The sequence below is a fragment of the Opisthocomus hoazin genome, chromosome Z (assembly GCF_030867145.1).
Source record: "Opisthocomus hoazin isolate bOpiHoa1 chromosome Z, bOpiHoa1.hap1, whole genome shotgun sequence".
Taxonomy (NCBI): Eukaryota; Metazoa; Chordata; class Aves; order Opisthocomiformes; family Opisthocomidae; genus Opisthocomus; species Opisthocomus hoazin.
Genome location: NC_134454.1, coordinates 26569471 through 26595355, shown reverse-complemented (window position 1 = coordinate 26595355; position 25885 = coordinate 26569471). Strand labels below are relative to the sequence as shown.

The following is a 25885-nucleotide window of genomic DNA, read 5'->3' as shown; positions in this document are numbered from 1 at the left end:
GTTTAGGTCCAACAAATCAGGTGATTCAAAGGAGGTGCCGTGTGTTAATGGAAAGCACCACAAGCACACTTACTTCACTTGAGTATTTGTGGTGTCCTCTTAAAACAACTTGCACAGATTGAATTCACAATCCTGCATCTCTAGGTGAGCAATGGGGTGCATGCTAGGGCCACAGGCCGTTACTGTAATTCAAAATATCATGTACATCTTTCTTTTCATATATCTTTTCAGCCACCCTCATTCCTCTATCCTTTCTTCTCAGACCACACTACTAGGCTGTCATTGACTGTCCCCTATCCATTCGCCACAGTTCAGTCTTCAGTTGCACCTGAATAAATTGTTATGTAATTTCTATTCTAGTGCTGGAGGGTTTCCAAAGAGTATGCTGCATTTTATTTTTAAGAGTAACTTCAACAACAATTGACACATCTATCACTGACACACACTTGTAGGACCAGATGTACCTTTAAGTCCTTTGGATCTTCAGTGGTACATCGTAAGAGTCAGCAGATGAGACAGCAAATATAAGAAGGTGTTACAGACAGGAATGTTAACTTACCTGTGAAGGTTTCCTTAAAGACAAAGTTTTTCCCTACATGTGCTAACAGTATACATTCACCTCACTCCTCTTAACAACTGGATTTTAATCTGTACTGATAGTTATGGAAAAATAAGGACCCAATTACAAATATCCTACCTTTCAGCAGGTCCATGGAAGATTTTGATAATGCTTCCTTAGGACTTTCCATCATACTGATCAGCCAGTCAATAAACTAAAGATTGAAATATAAAGGAAAATCTGAATTAAAAGCCCCTGTATCAGAACACCACAAATTCTTTTCAGTTTGACGGGCAATATGTGATTGCTGCTGAACTCACCACTATCTAATCAGAGGCAGCGGCCAATCAAGCTTCTGCCCAAACTATCCAAACACCCTAGAGTACATCTCACTGTCAGTGCAGTTTCTCTCACAGCTAGATCCGAAACTCCCTTTGTTCCTTCTCATTACCTCAGCAATAACTCTTTGAAACAAAGAAGGCACGCTAGTTTCCTTCCATCTTGCCTGTTCATGCCTTTTACCTAGTAATGTGATCCTTTCTCACTGGTCTCTTGTCCAAATGTTTTACTGCAAATCCTTCAGAACTCTTACTATCTTTGTCTCTCTTTTGACCTCTTTCATTTTTCATTGCTTTCCTGGCAGCGCAGGGTGCCTGGAGGACAATGTGGTATTTCAAACTTATCAGGATGATTTTCAGGGCATAGTCTCAAATCCTTCCCTAAAGCCTAATTAGGCACTTGCATATTAACAGCCCACTCCTGCATTCCTCCCACATTCTGAATTCCGACTTCAGTGGTAACTTTGAGAAGAGGAGTGTACAGGAGCCAGTCATTAACCGATTCTGGTTTCCACAAAATAGCTAGCTATTAATCTACAGGTTTATAACAGTATTTCCACGTATCACGTCTACAAGCGATCTATAGTAGGCTTGTCAAATCAGGCACAATTTTCCACACTTATTTTCAACTTCTACTTGAAAATAAATGACAGGCACTACAAACTGCACAGAAGATCTCCAATTGCCCTAAATTACCACTGTGGTGACGTCCTGCAGCAGAGGATCTGTCTTTCAGTGTTTAAAAGACTGACTTGCTACCAGCAGCTGCTAGTTCTCCTCTCCCAGCTTTACCCTCTTAATTAAGAGTTTGCCTCCCAACATTGCAGTGTATTTTGTTCTTTGCAACTCTCAAATTCTATTTGAGAAACTACACTCAATCTTTTGAGACAAGTCATATCTGATTGCAAATAAAGAAAAACAAGATCACAAATCAGATGCAATAGATAGAGAGGAAATAACTGGTCCACCTAAGACTTGAGCTGACTACTAAAAGTAGGGTGCTCTCTGACTCTTGGAAAATGCTTACCACTACATGCAATTTTACCTTCTGTGTTTGTTCTTTCCAAGGCTCTTTAGCCAGCAAAAGGGAAATGCTGCTTGGAAGGAGAGTGAGAGTCTCTTGCACAGCAAGCTTGTCAGTGGGGTGCTTGCCAATGCGATCCTCAGATAATTCCAGTAATATCGTTTGGTGCTTCCACAGTGACCAGTTAGCACTGAGGCCAAGCAGTAGTGGTGCATCATGGTCCGCCCAGGCCACCACAGAAGCTGCAAACAGCCACAGGAGGAAATCTACGCACTAAACAGGAAAAAGGCAAAAATTCTCTTTATTAAATGAATAATACAGAAGTGGGGGAAAAAAACCCCTAATATAAAAAAAAACAAACAACAAACCAAAAATCCGGATGGTGGCTTGCTCTTCAAAACAATCATCTGAAAATTCAGCTAACATTCAAAATGCAAGAACTAGAAAGTTCTTAATATTCTCTTATGCTTTGAAGTGCCATAAGCCTTTTTTTAAACTCTAAATCAAACTAAAATATCTACAGAAAGAAAAACCAAACCACACTCTTCTAAAATCATCCTTTAGATTAAGGCTGATCCATGTTTCATTTAAAATATGAAAATAACTTCTTTACAGCAAGCTGCTGAGGAAATTTAGAGATGGTCACCGTTGCAGTGCTACAAATAGTTGGGAAATATTGCAGCAATGTAATGAACGCCTTTCTGATCTAAGCAGCAGCTTATTTTATGTCCTCAACCAGAAGACTGAAAACAGCTGAACAGATGTAACAGTGAACAATACCAGTTCCCTAAAACTGTCCAAGTCCTCTGAGAAACTGCAGCTGCACAGTTTTGACTTGTGTAGACAGTTCTTCTGGTGAATTAAAATTTTTCCTTAATTGTTCTAAATACAGTAAATTTGAAGCAATTATTATCTTTAGTTGCCTTTAGCTTCTACCATAATTTAAATGTCATGGCTGTTTTAAAGTAAGAGTTTTAAATACACATACATTCACAAAAATTGATAAGAATTTCTCTGTGAAGGTAAGATGACAATCTTCTAAAACATAAAAGCATGAGGAATAATACTTATTGCTGAGGAAGAATGTGAAATACATTAAAGCCTCCTTTTTTTTTGAAAGCTGCAAATTATTTTCATAGCATGTACCTCTTTAAGATCGACATTTTGTAAGGATGTTGACTTGTGTGCTAAATTTCTGATGTAGCCCATCAGGTCTAGCAACCAGTCCATTCGTTTCAGCACTCCTAGAAGAAGAACAAGAACACTGTCTCCATAAATGCTAGAATGCACCATTCTTCATTAAAAAGCAAGCATAGGGAGTCACTACAGCAACAAAGCACTGACTGTGGAAGAACAATAATCACTAATACCACTATGACGATTTACGTTTGCCACTGACAGAAGGCATACGAGCACTTAAAACAGTACAAAAACTTTGCTAATACCGCAGGCAACACACTGAACACACATACAGAATGCTGAGCGAGAATTATTTCACATAATGGCACCCTGCAGGTCCCATTCTGCATATATGACTGCTACAGAATCCTGAAACATCCCTGAAGATTTTGCCCCAGTACTGCATCTAAGTCTAGCACTGATGTCACTCTACACTCGGCAACAATGCGGGGAGTGGTGTGAAAATCCCCCTACAGTGCAGAGAGGATCAGTTAAATACAGTCAAGGCATGCAAATAAAATCAGCCCTCAACCCAAGGATGGAACATATTTCATTGATTCAAATTATGCTGTCCAAAATCCGTTCTACCTCCTACAAACTAATAACCATCTTCACCTTTGAGACTATGTCACTTCATACGCTACTATTTCCTTGTAATTTTACATATGCCCTCTTTCATGTTGCTTCCTTTTTTACCCAAAGAAGCCTCACACTCATTCAAAACTCACTACTGTTTGAAGTTCTTCAACCACAGCTGGCAGCTAAGGCATCTAGCAATGTAATGCCTTGAAGCTGTTCTGTGAACACATGCAGCCAAAGATCCCTCTGCCATGAAAATGAGACCTCATTCTTGCCTCCCTCTGTTCTTGTTTCTTCCTCCTTTATCCTCCTCTGTGATTCTGCGACTTCTCCTGCATCAAATCCAATGCTTTACCAGACCCTTAGCTGAACCAGCCCAACTCCTATGAGGAAAGGCTGAGAGCTGGGGCTGTTCAGCCTGGAGAAGGGAAGGCTCTGTGGAGACCTTCTAGCAGCCCTCCAGTACCTGAAGGAGCCTACAGGAAAGCTGGAGAGAGACTTTTTACAAGGGTACGGAGTGATAGAATCACAGAATGGTAGGGATTGGAAGGGACCTCTGTGGGTCATCTAGTCCAGCACCCCTGCCGAAGCAGGGTCACCTACAGCAGGCTGCACAGGACCTTGTCCAGGTGGGTCTTGAAGATCTCCAGAGAAGGAGACTCCACAACCTCCCTGGGCAACCTGTTCCAGGGCTCCATCACTCTCAGAGGGAAGAAGTTCTTCCTCATGTTCAGACGGAACTTCCTATGCTTCAGTTTGTGCCCGTTGCCCCTTGTCCTGTCGCTGGGCACCACTGAAAAGAGTCTGGCCCCATCCTCCTGACACCCACCCTTGAGATATTTATAAGCATTTATTAGGTCTCCTCTCGGCGATGGCTTTAAACTAACAGAGGTTAGATTTAGATGAGACATAAGAAAGAAATTCTTTACTATGAAGGTGGTGAGGTGCTGGAACAGGTTGCTTGGAGAAGTTGTGGATGCCCTCTCCCTGGAAGTGTTCAAGGCCAGGCTGGCTGGGGCTTTGAAGCAACCTGGTCTAGTGGGAGGTGTCCCTGCCCATGGTAGGGGGGTTTGGAACTAGATGATCTATAAGGTCCCTTCCAAACGAAGCCATTCTATGATTCTATGATTAACCCACCAGATAACTATGTGGTATGGTTACGAAGAGGAGAAGGGTAATTTGTTTCCTGTGTTAACAACAATGCAAGGAGTTCAGAAAAGCAAGATATCTCCTTGGTTCAACCAGGCTGACGGGAACGATCTCCCACCTACTGTGTCACACACAGGTAAGTCCAATATTAGATCTGAAGGTAAGCAAAGTTGCACTGTTACTGGTCTCTGATGCACTATGTATGTTTCTAACACTACCCTTACACTGAAAGTCTGAAAAGACTAGGAGACACAGATCTCGTCAAAACTCTGGTCTGCAAACCACCTGGCTGAGATAAATGACATAGATGATCCACAGAAATATAAAGAATTGGAGAAAAACATACAAGTAATGTTTCATACAAGTATTTGAAGAGCAGAAACACTCTGATGATTGAGTAGTTTTTAATATGGACAAATTTGGAAATCCCTGGGTTGAATCACCTTAAAATTATTTTAAAAGAATCAGTTTAGATCCATCAATATCTGTTGATTTTGTTGTTGATTATTCTTTAAGCCTGACCTTACCTGTGTTTTCATGGCTTACAATACGAGTGTGATAGAAACTATGCAAGAGCATCCATAAAATATTTTCTTTCTGATCATATCCTGCCACAGTATCAATCACAGCACTCAAGTTCATCAGAGGCAGTCTGCCTTGAGAAATTAAATACATTTTCGTGAATGTGGCCTTCTCTATATTGTTCTGCAAATACAATCAAAAAACATGTTAAATTAAAATATACCTTTCTTGTGGGAACAGTAGATGCTGCCTTGCTTTTCACAATAAAAGGGGAGAAATTCTTGATTATCTAGCAGGGTCATTTTTCTTCAAGACAAATTATGAAACAGCAGACTGTACATAATATTGCAATTTTCCACGCTTCTAAACAGTCCAGAAAACTGTAAATCAGTACAGTTTGACTGTTTTCGTACTGCTTTAAATTTCACATTCCTCTTTAAATTGAAATGAGCCAGCTTGACAGTTCTGGAAACTCAAGTCTTCTTGCAAGACAGATTCACTGCAGTAACAAAAAAGGTTTTCTTAAATGGCGTTTTCCAGTGTGGCAGTAAGAACTCAAAGATACAGGGAAATGACAGCTCAGCTTCCCTAACCTATTTAAATGCTTGATTCTCTAGTGAATCTGCCAGTAAACAGAACAACATAGTTTTATGTCACGGATGTTTGTTTATAACAATCTGATCTGAAACCATCAAGTCCTTCCACATAGGTTATTTCCTTAGCGTTTCAGCTGCTAAGAATTTCATTGCTAACTGACACCACTGGTGAGCTAGAAGCAGAAAGCGTTGTCTGTTCCATTGTCATTCTTAGCCATCTCATCCACCAGGAAACACTCTGAGTGTAAATGCAAATATAGCACATTAAGTCAAGAGTGAAAGCTTGTTCAGTCAAAGTATTTCACATTGTTAACAGAAGCCAGAATCCACCAGTTCAAGCACAGCTAGTCACCAGAATGCATTTACAGTCTGTTTCCAGTAGGTAGTTATGTTAACCAAAGAGGACTATGGTCTGCTGTTTCCAGCATTGGTCTGGGATTCAGAAGATCTAACACCATTCCTTTTCTGCTGACAGAGCCCTGCCTGAACCTGACCAAGTTGCTTAGACTCTCCAGTTCAAAGCTCCTAGGTAAAATCAGTAGTATTTCAGTTGCCTTGAGAAAGTTTTGGATATGGGCACTTACCACTTTTGCTTCTCTCTGCTGCCAGCAAATTAGAGCCAGAACACTCTTACTTGCATGGCAGATAAAACAATCAACGCTCCCAAGGAGCTAAAACACTCTGGTGACAAGAAAAATGGTAAGGCATGCTTGTTTCACATGATTTGGTAATAAAAGACCAGGAGTAAAACATCATTACCTTAGAGATCTGGACAATGCGATCAATCTCTGAATCAGCCATTTCTGAGATACATTTTGCTACATCGATATACATCTCCAGATTGCCTCTCTGGAAACAGAAAAGTACATGAATCTTTAGATGTATATTTCCAGATTTCTTCATCATGGAAACTGATGAGTCCAGGAACTTTGTTAATGATCATGATGAATATTTAATCTAGTCTCTAGGCTGGTTTTATTATTCTGTTTTAGAAATTCTGTATTTGCTGGGGACTTCAATGTATCTAATTATTAAGGAATAATGGTACATGAAAACTTTCAAATCGTTTGTTGTTTTGTTTTTTTTATTAACAGAAAAGTGCCCCTTCTTGGAGATATTTTCTGTAGCTAGATAGTTTCTTTAAATCACTGTGAGAAGTTAAATCCTCTGTGGGTGAAACCCTCCCCCTTCTGACTGTTCTCTGCTTTTGTTTCAATAACATTTATTTCAGTACTAATACTGTTTTTTCCATTATCAAATCATTTATGAGGGAAAAGTGTACATGAAATTGGTTTCACAGCTTAGTCATACTCTAAAGAATATCTGAAAGTAACTTACATCTTAATTACTATCACTAAAAATTTTACATCTACTTCATGTTTCAAAACTGGTGGGTCAGTGCAAAAACATGGGACTTGCCGTCAGTAAAAATATCCAGTTATAATGTTCATACACCTCATACTTATTCCTTACCTGAACCTCATTTGGTAGAAGCTCAAATATTTTCTCCACAGCCTGGCACAGAAATCTCCAGCAGTACTGGGGCGGGTTTGGAAGTTTCACTGCCTGCATGAGCCCCTGTAAAACAGACTGGCAGATTTCTGGGTTTTTTGTGGGGTTCTTCACTTCAAACTGTTGCATCAGAAACACCTCTGTAAAAGACTGCAGTTTGTCTTCTGCAACATGTTTCATCCACAGGGGCAGGGACATGAAAAGGTATTTCTGGGTTTTCATCTGAAAAGCAAAAACTTTTCCTCAGTTTCAGATTCTAGCTCTTCACTGACCTTCCACTACTATTACAAAGGATGAAATTATAAAAAAGTGGCTCAAACACCACTTAAAAAAGCACTCAAAGTCATAAACACTTCTCAATTATTCTTCCCTCTTTTGATGAACTGCTTGAATTAAAAGGTGTTCACACATGTCAATATTTTGCATGCCTTAAAAACTGAGGATCTTTCTTTCAGTGAACCCTGGATATCATGTCTCTGTACTGGCAGGACAACTGTGATTTCCTTATATGGTGCCCACTGCATTACTACGTAAAACATACAGACTGACTAGACAGCCAAGGACAGAAGCATGGTACTCCTAGCACCATTAATATTGCTAGCTAGAGAGGAAGAACGAATAATTACCTTGCAGGAATCCAAAGCTTACACACTCAGTGGCTGAGCTCATTTTATGCTTGCAAATCCCCACTGCAGTGAGAAACTGGTGCTCCAAAATAAAATCTTTTTTTGGTACCTTACCAATTGTGTATCTGAAAATTGCCAAGTGTTTAATATATCTGTGAAGACTAATGACTTAAATATTACAAGACAAAAATACCCCTTGAAGAACTGGAAAAGATCACAGAAACCCACAATGGATTTTCTGAGCATTGCCATGAACCTGCTCCTTAACTTGTATAAACTGACAGAACTGCACAGTCAAGTGCACTGTGGGATTCAGGGAGTTTTACATACAGTGTCACGGAGTCCATGTCGTAGCCTGCACTGTAGCAGAGGCTAAGTCCAAATTTGATTATACTATAGGTTAGTCTGTTGAGTATCTATAGAATTACGGCAAGGTTTTCAAGAATTAACATGTTTTACTAGATCAAGAGACTTTGCTGGAAGAAGCAGGCAAGCTTTTGGACAGATAGGTGGCACTTTTTTCTACGACTATCAGCTGGTATAATAAAGGATAACTTTTTCTCCCTACATGTCATGTCTTTTTACATCTCTAGGTTATCAGACCTACAGCATGAAATGAGAGAGAGTAAAAACATCTTTAGCAGTTTAAGTAAAACCAGTGTACCAGATCTTAAGTCTGCCTTGAATTTCAAGGCCCCAGAATAGCCTTTCTCTCATTATTATTATTATCAAGTATTTGCTAAACAGTATTTCTGCAGAATTCTGAACCCAGTAATCTGTTTCTGGTGAGACATCCTGAACGCCATCACTGAAGCATCTTACAGGAAAGAGGTGCTGAGGTCCTATAAATTTTCTGACATACGTACACTGAGACTGTAGACAAGGGGGGGTGCCACCCACATCCCCAAAAGCATCACTGCATTTTGAGATGACTGGGCCTGTGTCACTGCCAGCTGAAGGCAGAGATGTTTTACCTCCTCACCTAAAGCAGAAGAAAAACAACCAGAAGTTAAGAAGAAATTATTTTTACTTTAAATTTGTTCTGAACTCACAAAACAAAGTAGGGTTATTGTTCACATAATATGTCACAGAACAGAGGTTAGTCACTGTTACTGCTATGGGTGCTTGGTTGCAGCATCCTCCAGGTTAACATGCAGGAAGACTTACTGTGCACAGAGATTATGCTGGTTATGGTTATGGTTATATCCTTGTTTCCCTTTAAAGTCCCCTTAATGACTGGTTCAGCCTGTTTTTTAATAGAATAACTAGTCATTGATACGTTGAAGAGCTACTTTGAGCAATGGCATGGCTTCCCTGTAGTTCATGATTGCTACAGCAACATAAGTACAAACAATTTAAGTATTACACTAGCATTTGACCCATTAGACAGAAGGTACATTACTGTTAAATGTCAGCATAAAACTTAAACATGTGCTTTGTAAGTTAAAATGTTCTTTTGGTAATGAAAGTGGCAATCTATATGGCATGACTATATAGCATGATTATATAGCAAGGATTTAAGAGTCTAGTAAAATACCTTACATGAGAAGTTAAGTCATTTGCAGAACTCAGAAGGGGTGAAATTATAAGAGATACTTTGGTAACCAAACAAAAAATTCTCTCTCACTAGCTTGGACAGCTAAGACACAGATTATAATTTGCCTATGACTGCTCACCTCAGAGCACTACTGAATAACAAACAGGTACTACTTCAATCACGCTATATGGTTTCTGCTCAGCAACAACTGCCATAAACTTTGTAAGATGGGAAAACAATCTGTTGTCTTCAGTATGTTCACAGATGAAAAAATCTTCACAGTAGAATTTGTGAAACATTTAAGGTTCACAAAAAGTCATGAATTCTCAAGCATGAATAACAGTGACCTAGAGAACTGAGGATATAGTCTAATTTTCATAAAAATATTCATGATATAGCTGTTCCAGCAAAAGTGTGTTGGAGCGCCACACTTCTAGGTAGACTGTTAGGTCATAATACAATTGTTCTGCATTACGCTTTATAGCACAACATGAATATTGGTCATCAGCACACAGCAAGACCTATTTCTGCATGGATATATAATCTACAGAAGGATGTCCAACTTCCACAATACAACAGAGGTACAGTCAAGAGAAATTATGTATAAAAATGTAGACTATGATGCTGTCTGAAGTCAATAAAAACACAGCCACAAAACCTATGCACTGTCTCCTCTGGAATTCCCCTGATTTACAAAAGTAAGACTTCTAAGTGAAAAATAGGAATAAGAAAATTCCCCATACATTTAACAAGTTTCAGCTATTCATACGGTTGCACACAAATTTGCATCAGCTTATACTGCAGAGGACAGTGTAGGAAATTCTTTCAATTCTTCGTACACAAACCTTTATAAGCAACTGCAAGAATACCAACTAAAACAGAAGTTGCAACTGAAGTATAACCAAAAATGATTAATATGTAGCCAAATTTTTCTGTATCCAGCAAGGAGTTATGCCTCATAGGACAGTTAAATGATTTCTAGTGCTTATACAAGCACTCTGTATAAGTAAAATAAACACCAGAAAGAAGTAAGAACAACCTTCCACATTCTGGGCTCTATGGCACATCAACTTAAACACAACAGCACTTGTCCAAACCAGCTGTAAAACAATACGAAAGGCCAGTAATAAGAGTTACCTAAACCAGGAGAAACAAAACTCAGTGGAATCAAACAAAGGAATACGGAACTTTGCACAGCAGTTTGCTGGGTGTTTTTTAAGGAAATGAGTTTGAAACTCAGACACTTCCATCAATCCAAACAGGCACTGACAGATATCCTGAGTAGAAAAATATCATACAAGCTGTCCAACACAATGCTCCAAGTTCAAAGCTACTCTCCAGCATGAAGAAAAAATGCTCTTAGAAGCACTGACAAAATCAGGATCATGATGGAAAAAGGGATATGATTTCCTCTGTCGCCCAGTGGATTTACTAGAAAGTATATTTCAGACTAGTAATAGCTAGATGAACTACAGAGCAGTTCAAACTTGTGATAAAGCTGCCTGCAGCCTCTGACATAGGCACCAGACCAGCATTTACAGGTACTGAAAATAAGATACAATTAGTTGAGTGTCATGATGGGCTCTTCTTGCTGTAAATACTTCAAATGAAAAATTCGGTCCAATATCACCAGAGTTTTAGGGAACTTCCAATACTGCTCCAAACTTCTCAGCTCCGATCTTTCTAGTCTTTTCTTGAGTTAAACCAAATTCTGTCCACACAGTGACGATAAATATATGCTTGAAAACATTAAAAAGTTGGTCTTTTAATAAACACTTCAATCCTTGCAATAACTTCAAGCCGTGAATTGGGCTCTAAAGTTTGTAAAAGCTGTGTTAGTAAAGAAGTCTGGTGACAAGTACAAAAGACTTAATACAAAACTATTACTCTCACCAAAGTTTAGCCTCATCAAAGGAGAAAGAATGGATGCCCAGTTTACAGGTGGATACTGATGTCTTTCTCCAATTAATGCGATGGGTGCCAGTGCTACTTTCACCAGCTCAGTTGGGACAGATTCAGGGCCTACAAAAGAAGATTCATTCACAGTCTGAATTTCACACACACACACTTGGCTAAACAGCCGAGAAGAAAACATGTGAACACCGCACTGAAGACCGATCTGTAGTGAAGAACTGAAGAGCATTATAAATTTACTGTTATTTCTTTTTGTATCTGACAATTAGCTATCTCTTGTTTGTAATCAACAGTTGTATTTCTAACATTCATGTCCTATCAAAAAACGCTTTTTGTTACTGATAAATAGAAACTTTCTGGTTCCTCCCCCTTGAACCAATTTATGAGTTATTTGCAGATATTCCTCATCTATTAGGGTAGTAATTTTGCATTTTTTACTAGGAGAACAGCAAAATTTTCTGACACTGCTCTCCTTCCTCATCCTGTAGGTGCAGGCCACAAAAACTGTCAGACAGGCGCTAACCTTTGCTACATAATGTTTACTCAGACAGAGGGAGTAACTCTGTGAAAGTCCTCCTGGAGGCAAGGCACGGGCAGTTTTTACCTCCATTGAAAGCACAACCTGCTTCATAGGACAGCAGTGAGCTCACTTAGCTCCACTTAGGAATAATGTCCACTGCTTTGTCTCCCTTAAGGCTGTACTCCAAGTCATCTCTCTCTTACTAGCGCTCCTCATATAAAAGCATACTTTTTTCAGGTTCACAGAATCACAGAATGGTAGGAGTTGGAAGGGACCTCTGTGGGTCATCTAGCCCAACCCCCCTGCCAAAGGAGTCACCCAGAGCAGGCTGCACAGGACCGTGTCCAGGCAGGTTTTAAATATCTCCAGAGAAGGAGACTCCACAACCCCTGTGGGCAGCCCATTCCAGTGCTCCGTCACCCTCACAGTAAAGAAGTATTTCCTCGTGTTCAGATGGAACTTCCTGTGCTTCAGTTTGTGCCCGTTGCCCCTTGTTCTGTCGCTGGGCACCACTGAAAAGCGTTCTGGCCCCATTTGCATTTACCATGCATAGCAGTAACCATTTGAATACCACTCTGTTATAGAGAATCTTAACCCAGGATCACTGAAACCAGATGCAGCATGAAGTTTGCCTGATGATGGAGTATTCCTGAGGATACATGCTAACACTTAAAAGTGATTTAACTTTCATTGCCACAGGGAGGATACATCATCTCACAGACACAGAGGGAAGGGGAAAGCAAAAGGCTTTAAAAAGTCATTAAAATTCGGTGGAGAAAACTAAACCTCTAACTACATCATTCTAGTTCGTCGAGTTTTATTCAATTTTTTGTTTAGAGATTAAATATCTGACATTGACTGTGAAGTTCAAGTTAGTACTTAGAAAAATTCTCTTAGCAAATAAAAGTGGGTTATTAGGGTCACCTTTTATAGTCACAACAAACTTCCTAGATAGATGCTGTAGTCGGATCCCTTCTTACCTTTCTTTCCACTTTCAATAGCAAAGTCAATGGCTGCCCTGATAAAGCTGTTTTCAGGCAAGTAGCTAAAATCTGGAGGAACTGTGAAGACAAAAAGACTGTTTATACACTAAAACATGTCAGCAGAAATAACAGCTTCCAGCTCCCACGTAAATTCAAAGGCCAAACTGAGCTATGTTTGAACTAACCAATTCTGTAGGTGACTCAAAGCATTTAGACTACAAGATTATCGATAGGTGCATTGGCCTTTCCATTTCTAAGGCAAGCCAAACACTTGTGTGGGTGAGAGGTGCCGGGTCTGAAAAGACAAATTCATTCACCAACTGAAAAGCCAGGCATAAGAACTTCCTCAAAACGCATCAGCCACTGCAAGTCAGGAAGGGAGAGCTTCAAAAGCTTGGTAAGTTTAATACAACAGAGACATTCCATACCCATCTAGCCTCAGGCACGTGTGCCATGATTATAAAAAAGCAGAAACTCCAAGAATCTTTTTTTTCCAGTGATGAGGAAGTTTATCTACACTACATATTATTGGTTCCCAACTTAGTTCACACTTAAGTGAACAGCTTCCACTTGATTAGTTCATTCCTGCTACTGCTATTTCATCAATGGTGTAATCCTGCCTTTATTTTACCAATGGATATTGAAACACCACCAGAAGGTAATGAAGTATCAACAGAATAGGAATTTCTGTGATAATTGCTACAGAACGCTAGTTTTTGACTTCAGCTAACCAGAGAAGATCTCTTCCAGAAAAAAATTTTTGAAAAGTCAGCTTGCTCTTGTTATGGACCAGTTTTTAAGTGTCCGCTTTTTTATACAGTGGGAAATACTAAAACAAAGAACAGATTAATCTTTTCTCAGAACATGGAGGGGATAACATAGATGTCAAACGCACATGTCGTATGTAGCGTAAAACTTCTTTACAATTTATTCTATAAAAGAATAAAGACAGAAGCAATACATGAGCTTGACCAGAACAACTTAGAATCTTACTTTGATACTGCAAGTAAAAGCAGATGAGGGGAGTCTTCTTCAGCACAGGATTCCTGCTTCACATTCCAACCTTTAGGTCTGGCACAAAGGACCACAAGGTCTCCGATCAAAGGTTGCCATGTCATTTAAAAGGGCGGCAATGCCTAGCCTGTACTGTCCAATGTGTCCCTTGCTGCCTTTTTAGCTAGATGCTACTTCTGTACGTTCTTTAAGCAGCAATAGTAAAGCATCTTACCGGATGCCCTGTTCTGGGTAGAAGACAAACAGGACATATGAAGGCGTCCCAAAAGTCCTGCTGCATTTGTCTGAAGGCCAATCTGCCCTGAAAAACTAATTATCTGTTGAGACAATAAAACACTAGTAGTTAGACAAAGTTACCTAAGTTGCCTCATTCAAGCTGGACACAGACAATATTCAGTTCCTTTAAACAGATTTAGTCTGTTTGCGCAAGGTGTCACAGTATCCTCGTGCGTTACCTGAAGCAGGAAACAGAGGCTACCTTCTTACCTGTGTAAGGGTTCTGATGACTTCATTCAGCTTACTTTGAAACTGGGAGGACTGAATGCTCTCAGATTTCAGCTGTCAGAGAAAAAGAAAATAAATTATGTGAATTTTTGTAAGGAAAAAAAAAAGAAACAATAAAACAGAGAATGGGTGCTGCAAAGACAGATTACACTCGCACACATGTGTTTTTGTGGGAGAGTGGAGGAGAAAAGGAGAAAGCCTACACAGCTGTAAACTTTTCCCCAAAGGCAGTGCACGTGGACCACATGACAGGAAAATGGAACAGACCCCACTTTACACACTGTAATTCTATACCACTTGATTCATACCCAACATGACTCACTATTGCATAAATGGGATGCCCTGGTATATAACCACTACTGTAAGGATGTAGAAGGTGTCATTCCATCTTGCCTTCTAGGCAAATTTCTAGAAGAGATAAATGCATCATTTGCTTGCATGTTCTCACCCGTATCATGCCTCCTTCAGAGCCCACCAGTGCAACCAGCCCACTGACAGCAGCCAGACGCTGCATTGTTGGAGAACCCTGGAAGCGTAAATCACAATAACTGAGTCAATGCAGTCACACAACACTACCGTGGGACAAAACACTTGTTTCTTACAACTTAAAACCCATGACTGTTACCACTTGTACACCTCTCATCCCAACAACCTTTTCACATCAGACTGGAATCAGCATGCTGGATAATTATTCATCCCTCTCTTGGTGACTGAAAGGCTTTATATGGAGCTTCCCCTCGCTCTCCCCGCAAGCTGAAATCATCATGCATTTTTCCCAGACAAATCACTTCCTTCTAGCACAGTCTGTATGCCACAAAACATGTCTTTGCAATTCAACTCTGAAACACTGTTTCCTTATTGATACTTACATTCAGCTGCAATGTTAATGTGCAAAATTTAGAGTTTGATTTCAAACACGCAATTTTTTTTACAGTGGGATAAATTAAAATTATTGTAACAACCAAGGCACTACAATTACCATTTTGTTAGTCTAATTTTGTTAAGTAGCCCCTAATTTCACACAGCATCTTCATTTTATAACCTAGATTTTATCCTTGGATATTGTTCCAAATTAGTAAAGATGGCCAAATTAAGATTTCACTGAGATAAGCATTTCCCATAAATTATACCAACAGAAGAGAAAGTTTGTTTTTCATTTAGTGAACAGCCCAAAGACATATTCTTGCTTCCAGATCAAACAGCACGTTCAGATAGTCCCGACTCTTCCTAGCATCACCACCCCTCCCTGGAAAAGACAGGATATGAATTCAAACTCCTTTACCTCCGCAAGCACAATTTTTATCCAGGCTGGCATTAGTCTGTTACTCAGGTCTTCGGCTTTCCCGTGGCCACAGGCTGACAAGCCATGTACTATGGCACCTAGAGCTAAAGCAAAACCATGGGTCTGTAAGGTGAAAAACACACATTAAAAACCAGATCTTCCAAAGGATTCTGTATTCTTTTTAGTACTTGTTATTGAAACATTATTTGAATATTTATTATTTCCCAATAATTAGAAGTAATGTCTTTGCCTAAAATACTGGATGCTGTCTTATTTCAAGTAGTTTTCTCATGCCAAGTGACATAAGATTTTCTCATCTTTGGCACACAGATTGCTCTGGAGCCTTTATTTTAGAGCAGACTTTCTGAAACGAAGGTAAAAAGCTGTAGCAAAGGTAAGTTTGTTCTGACTTCCTGTTTTCCAGATAAATATTTTTCTCAACAGTTGGTTAGTGTAACAGCAGATTTTTGAGTCAAATTGGTTGCCCTTCCCCCCCCCCCCTTTTTTTTTTCTGGCAAGCATATAACAAAAAAGAACACACACTGAAATATGGAGATTATTTTTGGCATTTTTAGAGGGTAACCCTTAGACCCTAGGATGAGGCAGACACCTGAAGGAAGTTGTGGCTGTGGTTACGATGCACTGTCTGGAGGCTAAGGGAAAGCAAAAATTTAGAACACAGTAGATGTATTTTCCTACCAAAAAAGGAATCTAAAGAAACACTTTATAAAAAGACATAAAAATTGGTAGGATGCAAGGACTGAAGATATGAAGAACTCAAAAGCACCAACCTCCCTTCTAAATGCAATCAAACATATAAAATATGTTTTTATTTCACTGTTTGGTAATTACTATACACTTGTAGACAATGCATCCATGGATCAAGTGGTAGTCTTGCTAATTGCATGATATGCACAACACGCTCAATGTTAGTTAATGCTGAAAGTAGATCACAGAATCACAGAACCACAGGCTGAAAAAGACCTCTAACATCATCAAGTCCAACCATCCGCCCAACACCACCATGCCTACTAAACCATATCCCGAACTGCCACATCTACACATTTTTTAAACACCTCCAGGGATGGGGACTCCGCCACCTCCCTGGGCAGCCCGTTCCAATGTCTGACCACTCTTTCAGTAAAGAAATTTTTCCCAATATCCAATCTAAACCTCCCCTGACACAGCCTGAGGCCATTGCCTCTCGTCCTGTCGCTAGTTACCTGGGAGAAGAGACCAACCCCTGCCTCACTACAACCTCCTTTCAGGTAGTTGTAGAGAGCAGTAAGGGCCCCCCTCAGCCTCCTCTTCTCCAGACTAAACAGCCCCAGCTCCTTCAGCCGCTCCTCATAAGCCTTGTTCTCTAGACCCCTCACCAGCCTTGTTGCCCTTTTCTGGACACACTCCAGCACCTCAATGTCCTTCTTGTTTTGAGGGGCCCAAAACTGAACACAGTACTCGGGGTGCAGCCTCACCAGTGCCAAGTACAGGGGCACGATCACCTCCCTCCTCCTGCTGGCCACACTATTCCTGATACAAGCCAGGACGCTGCTGGCCTTCTTGGCCACCTGGGCACACTGCTGGCTCATGTTCAGCCAGCTGTCAACCCACACCCCAAGGTCCTTTTCTGCCGGGCAGCTTTCCAGCCACTCCTCCCCAAGCCTGTAGCATTGCATGGGGTTGTTTTGACCAAAGTACACGACCCAGCACTGAGCCGTGTTGAACTTCATACAGTGGGCCTCGGCCCATCGATCCAGTCTGTCCAGATCCCTCTGCAGAGCCTTCCTACCCTCAAGCACATTGATACTCCCGCCCAGTTTGGTGTCATCTGAAAACTTACAGAGCGACTACTCAATTGATACGACAGCATCTAGTATAATTTTCTTGAAGTTACAGTCTGAATAAAGCAATATCCAATATGAAACAGACAAGAGAAAAACAGAACTGAAGCAAAGCCCAAACAGTGAATTATGACCTGCTGATTATTTTCCACCAAGGTCTGCAGCTTGTTCATGGCCTCCTCAGCCTCAGCTGCTTCTATGATTCCAACACTGAAAGCAGAGACACTGGAACAGGCCACAGAATAGGCAAGTACCTGAAAAAAAATGTATTTAATTGTGTTAATCAGTGTCTGATCAAATTCACTGTAGCAATGTGCACATGGAGCAATGTGCCAGCATGACAAAAAAAACATGACTTTTTCAGCTTATACTTTGAGAAGTTTATTCTCTCTCTGAAAGATTCTTCGTTGATGCTAACATTAGACAAACACAACCAAAGCTTGCAACTACTTCTGGTTTTATGTAGGTCAAACTCCTGATCTTCCACATGAACACAGTTACTCTTCTCAACCCAAGTATCTGCTCATTATTTGTGTGAGCATACACAGCATGCTGTGATTCCACCAGGGCTACAAGCAGGTCCAGAGGGCTAGAAGAGGAGCATGTAATAGAACTGTCTCCCATACACAGCGCTTGACACTAGCCTCATGTCCTTGCAGAAGGATTCAAAAGTGACATTGCTTTTCTGTTATTCAGCCTTAGCCGTGGAGAATAAGGAAATAATAAAGTCTGTATTTCCAACAATGCAACTGCGCCAACTGTTTAACCTCCTTTGTACCAAAGCTAAATAACAGAATAACACACGACTATAAGGGAAGTAGAGAGCATCTACCTACTGTGCAGGATTTGCAACAATCTGACTTGAAGCAAGTAACGCTGAGATTGCACCTCTTGCTGCAGCAGGCCAAAGTTACCTCTCAAGTACAGAATTATATCCCAGCCATTTATAGCTCTGAAAGAGATTCCTGTGCATCTCATTAATATAGCAGTATTCATCCTGGAGTGCTGGCCAAATTTTACTCATGTAATTATATGTACAATTCCTGATGGAGATTTTAATTGAGAAGGGTAGGTTTTGCTTGTCATCCCAAACTGTCTCATGACATTAAGCAGCTGCCACCTTTCATCTCAGAAGTTGCTGTATTGGACCCAGTTTAAGTTCAGTAAAGCATTTTGAGATCTCTGGGGAGAGATAAATGATTTCATAGCTGTAAGTCATTTTAATGCATGGACCATAAACTGCAAAAGTCTAATTCCCAACACATATGTACGGCCAAAAAAATTAAACTACATAAAAGAAGACCTTTAATCAAGAGCTTTCAGCGCAGTTCCAGGAGAGGAAACGGAATGATACTACCAATCTCTACTAGCTCCCTTACAAAAAACAGAGGATTATGCAACTCAGCTGTTCGGCTGCTGCAGGCTTAAATACATCAGGTACAGCATTGCTTTTTTTGTGCAAAACACCTGCTTATTCCGATTCTTGTTTTCTGCTGTAAACTCCTCCAGTTCCATCAGTTTTCATTCTCAGGTTTTTACCCCAACAAGGTTATAGATTTAGTGCATGGACCATGTCAAAACGTTCAGGACATATCTTGGCAAAACATATTGCAATGCATGCTCAAACTTAGCAGAGCTCAGTTTAAGCCTTCAAAACGTAACTTCTAAAGAAACACCAAATGGGCCCATTCAGAACTGCAAGATTCACAACAGCTAGAGACAGCAGCTTTCAAAGCAGAAAACGGAAGGCATACGGAGGGAGAAAGTATTAGTGTTAAGGTTCTACCTCTGAGAGTAATTTGCTGTCTGCTTTCTAGCAGATCAGATGAACAGTAAACAACTGCACGAGAGGCCTATATCCACAGTTACTCAGGACCCAACTTTTAATAATTTAATTTGAGATTAAGGAATTAAAGAAGCACTTTAAACAATGATGTCTGTTATCTTTTCAGACAGTTTCTTAATGTTTGTGCAGCACTGCAGGTTATCTTATTATTATTAGCATTCCAGTAATACAGATACAAAGCCTGAGTAAAAACTCTACAGTTATTAAATGGAAGCAATAAAGTAAAAGGAACATTTAAAATTTGCGATAAAATAGGTCATACCTCCTGGACCCATCTGCTTTGGTCCTCACTGCTGTCCAAGTATTTGCAGAGTTTTCGCAACGAAGCAGAAACATGCACTCGTGATTCTGTTTGGCTACTGTGACTCATAAATGAAAGAACAAGTCCTACTCCCAAAATACAACCAGTGCTTAAAGAGAAGACAAAAGAAAAAGGAGTAAGTATGCTTTGGCTGCTCCGACACGCCCCCCGCCCCCCGCCCCCCCCCCCCCCCCCCCCCCCCCCCGCCATGGGCTGCTGAGCAAAAAGACTTTCGTCTGGTAACTAGCCCTGTGGATAATTACTTGTCAATTTTACAGATGGTTTTTATTTCACACACAGGTCATGCTTTTTGAGAGACACAAGAGGAAAGAGCATAAAAAGAAACCGTGCATTTAAAATAACAAATCCTACACATACAGGCTTATTATTATTTCTGCCCCTGAAGAACCAATAGCTCCATCAACAACCACATCAACTAGTATGAAGGAAGTATGGATCCAAACTTCTACATCTGACTTCTGCTGATATCCCAAACTCTGATATCCCAGTTAAACATACTGATTGCAGGTCCACTGGCTGTATTAGGGTCCGTTGCTCTCAGACTCCTGCAAGATGTGTTCCAGTTTGCAAAAATAATGAAATTGGTGATTAAGCCAGAGAGCATGTGCAGATCAAAGTATTCACCTGCATTTCAGAAGACGCGTGTCAGGTATACATTCTAACCCATATGTATTAAAATATGCATATGCAACAGTGGACCAGCTTCAATGGGGCAGATGTACCCAGCACAACTAACAGTTTGATGCTGAGGATACTTAAAACTGCAAGAACACAGCCTCAAAATACATAATTTAATAGGGCAGCTGGCACAAACAGCTTCACAGTCTCTGCCTCTTCTTCAGATTTCACCAGAAATCCCATTCTGGACCAAAGAACTCTCACTAAATTCAGCACCTGTACTCCCACAGCAAGTTTCAGTTTCCATAGGTCATCAGTCGTAATACTGAAGAATTTTGTCAGAATATTCCCAAACAATTCTGGCTGCCATCATGAAATACTAAAAGCATAGCAGATACTCACTGCTCTGAAGGTGATTTCTCACGGGCCCACATACACAATAGCTTAAAAAAGCAGCTTTTATCTGAAGATGAAGCCTTTTTCCCCTTACACATCTCCCTGAGCATGCCAGTGACAGACACTGCATGTAGTGAGCAGTCAAATGAACATGGTGAGGACTGTAACATTCTTCTAAGCTTCTGCTATCCAACTTAAAAATGAGAAGAGTTACTGCTTTTACTCAGCTGAGTAAAAAAAGAAACTTCTGAGAATAACTTCAGTCATATTTACACGCTAATGTTTTCCAGTAACTGGGGATGAAGATGACGAGCATGGCTAGAAGACTTGGAGTGGTGCGCTGGCAGTGGTGTCTTCTTTTTCCAGCAAAGAAGATGAAACAACCCTTTGCAATCAACGTTTTTAAGTAACTGGCATATCTGAATTCATGAACAACCAACAAAATAAGGACATGGCTTATATGCAAGAGTTCTACACACAATTTTACACTATTGCTCATTGACAAAAATACACAGAGAAAATCAAGTTCCTAATTAGAGCTACATTTTTTAATGTTGTTACTCTTTGCAAAGACTCAAAACATAAGTGGGGACTGAAGCAAGAGCAAAACTTAAATCCCCCTACCCCCCCTTTTTGTAATTAGAAATTGTTTTCACTTGGGCACCTTGTCTGTGGTCTACAAAAAATTCGTATTTAAGTGCACTTCTTCCACATGATACCTCATATTTCACAGCATGTTCTAAGTGTTTTACTGCTAGTGTATCAGACACATTGCACTACTGTCATGACTCATCTTTGAATCTACTGTCATTTATCCCAGTAATGTAACTTGGCAGTACAGCCCATCACATCAGAGAATGAAGGACTTCATGAACAAATTATGAAACAAAGTAAGAAATTTGTATTTTATGATGAAGAAGAACTGCTATTTTTTTTAAGGGCCAAATCCTGATAATACTGAGGTCAGTGGAGTTTGACAGGGTTCTGTAAGAACAATACAAAAGTTTGAGGGCAGTTTTGATTGAAAATGCCTTGAAGTCAAATCAAACAGCTACTGACTTCCCAAGAAACTCCATGAAAAGCAAAGCAAGTCAGTTTAATGTTCCACATAGCAATTTAAAGGAAGGCTACTGTGTATTTCAAGTTTCATAACAATATGCTCTTTACCACATCTTTTCTCAAAATGTATCAGCATTTACTATTTGTCCAACATTTACATGCAAGCTAGTTTGGCCATGCAACACCTTTATACAAAAAGCCCCATTTGCAAGGGTCTTGTACAATTCATCCTCCATGTGCGAAACTCAACAACGCAAGCCAGAAAACTCTGCTGCCCATTGGTATTCTCAAAAACTTTTTACACACAAACCTTTCAAAAGGTCAGAGTTAACCCAACCCTCAACACACGTTTTTCTCTGACTGCAGGAAGGCAGTGGGTGGGGAGGGGGGGGAAGCAAAACCTTCCAAAACAGGGACCGTATGTATGGAGATGTTTGTTACCCATACGCTGTACTGTTACAACTGAAACCCTGCCTTTCAAAGAAAAAATTAAAATTGATTATTCATTTATTAAACACCCCCCTCAGTACACTGAGGCTGATCTGACAAAAATCTACGGAATATAACCAACACGAATAATGGGAAAAGTGAACAGCCGTGAACGTGATTGCTTGCTGAACCTATGCTCTATGCAAGTCAGGCTTGGAGAAAAAATGACCTGTTTATATAGCTTCTGTAATCAGTAAGTCTGACAAAACCTAGTAGCATAAGGAACTGTCTAAATTACTTATCATGCACGTTTTCCATACATTTGCACACTGAAAAGTGGTGTATCAGTGTGTTTTAAAAATATACTTATTTCAGTTTCTGTCTAACGTAAGGGCAGATTTGAGGTTCACTCACAGATCTCTTCATAACGTCTGAGTCCATTCCATTTAAAATCAGGAGTAACTGCAAAGCTCCTAAGGCTCTGCAGTCTACGAAAATCTGTTTCAGTTAAAAATTGAAGCAGCATCACAGTAACATGCTTAACTATCTGAAATCTTTTTCCCTCTTTCAAAGACTGCAAGTTTCACATTTTTTCCCCCCTGTGTGGTTATGACAAAGAAAAGAGTACTGATTTGTGAGTATTATTCTCACAGTGACCTTTTCTGAGAGGGAAACTAACTTTAGAGTATTTCATGCAACTTACACAGATGCAGAGATTCTTATGGAACTTAAGCGGACTCTCACCAAGCTCAAGCACTGGCTCAGGGAAGGATTCTCACTGCTTACTGAAAATATCTCTGTTTTTTTCACTCCTCTTAACTCCCCTCCCCCCCCATTTAAAAAAGAGAATTCTCCTAATTAAATGAAGAAAATCATAAAATCAACGTTCCTATCAAGGCTGGCATGACACACGCGTTGATAAAACCACTTTCTCTTCGAGATACTCCAGGCAGAAAACCAAAACAAATCTGAAATTCAGCAAAGCCGAGCCCCGCGTACCCCCCCGTGACATCACTGCAGCTGCAGGGGCGCGCACCGTTACTGCTGGCTCTCGGGAATGAGCGAGGCCCATCCTCCCACCCGTGTGCCAAGAAACCCGCACTGGCGGCTCAGCACGGCTGAGCGCTGACGTCACGGCCAGCGCAACGCTCACGTCCCACATCGTACGGGACGAAACGGCAGGAAAGGCCCCCGTTTTGGAGTGGCGGGTTGCAAGTTGGCAGATGTCAAACCTGGATGAGCCTGCCACATTGACAGCTTTGCAACCCTCCTTCGCCCGCCGAGTGCTCATGCTACGCACCTGACTTACCGTTAACCTTTAAAAAATGCAGCCACGATGCCCAGCATAAAAAAGCCACCCACCCTTCAGCCTTCCCTCCCCTGCTTGCCATTGTTTCATACTCTCCTGGCAACCTCTGGCTGCCCAAGCAGTCTAGTCCGGCCTTTCTGTGAGGCTGCACAAACAAGCAGTGACAGGTATAAGACAGCGATGTGACTGATGCAGCCCCGCCGCGCGCCAGCGGCCTCACCCTGTGCCGCTCAACAGGCAGTCCGAACCCTGACGAAGTCGTACAGGTTCACAGCCCAGTGGTCCCCAACTGTGACCTTTTCAGCAGGTTCACTGGGAAAGCAGAGGGCAGAGGCAAACAGAAACCGTTCCACTGTTTTCTTTGCACAGGGAAGAGCTGAGAAGAAGAATGCTCAAAATCAAATCAAACCCTATGCACCCACACTGAGGCACTCCAGATACTGCAGTTCCTTCCCTGATTTAAAAGGGAAACGACTACTGTGGAAGACATTTACTACTAGGTTATGTTAGTTGCTTAATGGCAACTGACTTGTGTTTTATTGTTCAGTTATTCCAGGTTTGCCAATGCTAGTAATTGTGCAATACCTTTCAATAATTTCTTGCCCTTCCAGTGGGACGCTCCTCTCTTTGGGACACCTGAGGCACAACCTCAGTTGGTTAAATGAGACATGTTTGCTTTACTCAGTATTAAACCTGCCATCCACAGATGTTAAATTAACAGCCTAGCTCTTCACGATAAGTAACCCATGTGAGGAGGCTGCACCTGGACCCCACACTGTATTGTACACACATGCACATTCTAGTAACAGGCTCCAACGAAGAAGGAGCTAGACTTCATTGAACACCTTGCAACCACCCAAGAGCACCAAGGAAGGACATTCAAAAACATCTTTCATTAATGAACACGTACAGGTAAGATAAGCAGCTCTGCCCCTAGAATTTCTGGTATCTTCCTACTGCCTGTGAGCAAGACTGTGGGGTTCTCTACACATGCCCAGGGTTTTTACTTGTGGATTGGCAGGGATTAGCAGTGGTGATCATTGCTTCTTTTCAGCTTGCAGTAGGGACCGTACGTAAAAACTCTGTGTGTTAGATACATGCGCATATGCATACACTTATATATGCTCATATACAAAGTATCATATATATTTGTTGATTTATAGACACACTCACTTCGAAGAGATGGTACACAGAGGAGTAAACTGGGAGGAACATCCTGAAATTCAACAAGCACCAACTCACAGTCCTGTACCTGGCAACAGACAGACTAGGACCAAAGCGGCTGGGATTCAGCTCCTGGGGAGAGCCTTGAACACCGGTGGGCAGCAAGCTGAGGTCAGACATGCACCCAGGCAGCAATCAGGGCCAGCACTGTGCGGACAGCATGAGCAGGACACAGCCATGAGAGCCCAGGCAAGCATCACCCCTCTACTCTGTGGCTCACCAACACACCTGGAATGCTGCTCTGAATGCAGGAAAGACACCAGCAAAACTGGAAAAGATTAATGGGAGGGTACCAAGGGAGTGGGGCTGGAGCCCTTGCCCCAACAGCAGAGGCTGTGGGACTACAGCTGGTTCATCTGTGAGAAGGGATGGCTCTGGGGGCACCCAACAGCATCTCCGGCACTGACAGGACAGGATTGAAGAGATGTAGCTGGGCTCTTCCATGGTGGGACGCTGAGAGGCAGCGGGCACAAGCTGAAACATCAGATGTTCACATGGAGATACAGACAGCACAGAAGGGAGGCACGGCCCTGAGATGTTGTGCTGTCTCCAGTTTTGGAGGTTTCAAACCCTGACTGTAAAGCCTTGGGCAATGTAGTCCAAGACCATGGCTGAGTCTGTTTCGGGGAGGGATGTGGACCTCTGAAGGTCTTGCCAGTCTGCACCAGTTGGTGATTCTATGGAAGTACTCAGAACAGGCTGTCTTCTTATTCTATCCCTATACTTTTCTCTGTAGTATTAAGGAATAAAAACATGAATTAAAAAGGTGGAGCTCAAAATAAAATACTGTCAGTAATGAAGGAAACTCACTTGTACTCCAGACTGGTGTCAAAGCAGCAGTCTTCCAGTGCATCCAGAGACTTCATTAGAACTAAGTTCATCTGTTGACCAGGTACGTCACTGCAAAAACAGAACAGACAACAAAAAAAATCCAAACCAGAGCTCTGCTCTTTAAATCATATAGGATATAAAACTTCCGGCTAAGACTCAATGTACCAGGAAA

At 41.1% G+C, this 25885-nt stretch overlaps 1 protein-coding gene across 10 annotated transcripts in view; it reads right to left on the bottom strand.

The window, feature by feature from the left end:
* FOCAD (focadhesin) overlaps nt 1-25885 on the bottom strand; it is a 133462-nt gene that overhangs the window by 1280 nt on the left and 106297 nt on the right. For 9 of the 10 annotated variants that reach the window (XM_075447116.1, XM_075447113.1, XM_075447114.1 and 6 more), the window contains 16 exons: nt 25693-25782; nt 19788-19935; nt 17814-17933; nt 15839-15961; nt 15005-15082; nt 14539-14610; nt 14267-14369; nt 13036-13116; nt 11515-11643; nt 8951-9066; nt 7420-7680; nt 6706-6795; nt 5356-5533; nt 3068-3165; nt 1943-2194; nt 698-773 (listed from right to left, as the gene is read on the bottom strand). In XM_075447116.1, coding sequence (XP_075303231.1) covers nt 698-773; nt 1943-2194; nt 3068-3165; nt 5356-5533; nt 6706-6795; nt 7420-7680; nt 8951-9066; nt 11515-11643; nt 13036-13116; nt 14267-14369; nt 14539-14610; nt 15005-15082; nt 15839-15961; nt 17814-17933; nt 19788-19935; nt 25693-25782 — 2015 coding nt within the window. Of the gene's footprint in view, nt 1-697; nt 774-1942; nt 2195-3067; nt 3166-5355; nt 5534-5596; nt 5850-6705; nt 6796-7419; nt 7681-8950; nt 9067-11514; nt 11644-13035; nt 13117-14266; nt 14370-14538; nt 14611-15004; nt 15083-15838; nt 15962-17813; nt 17934-19787; nt 19936-25692; nt 25783-25885 lie in introns of those variants that run through there. The other variant, XM_075447121.1, reaches the window with a different exon arrangement.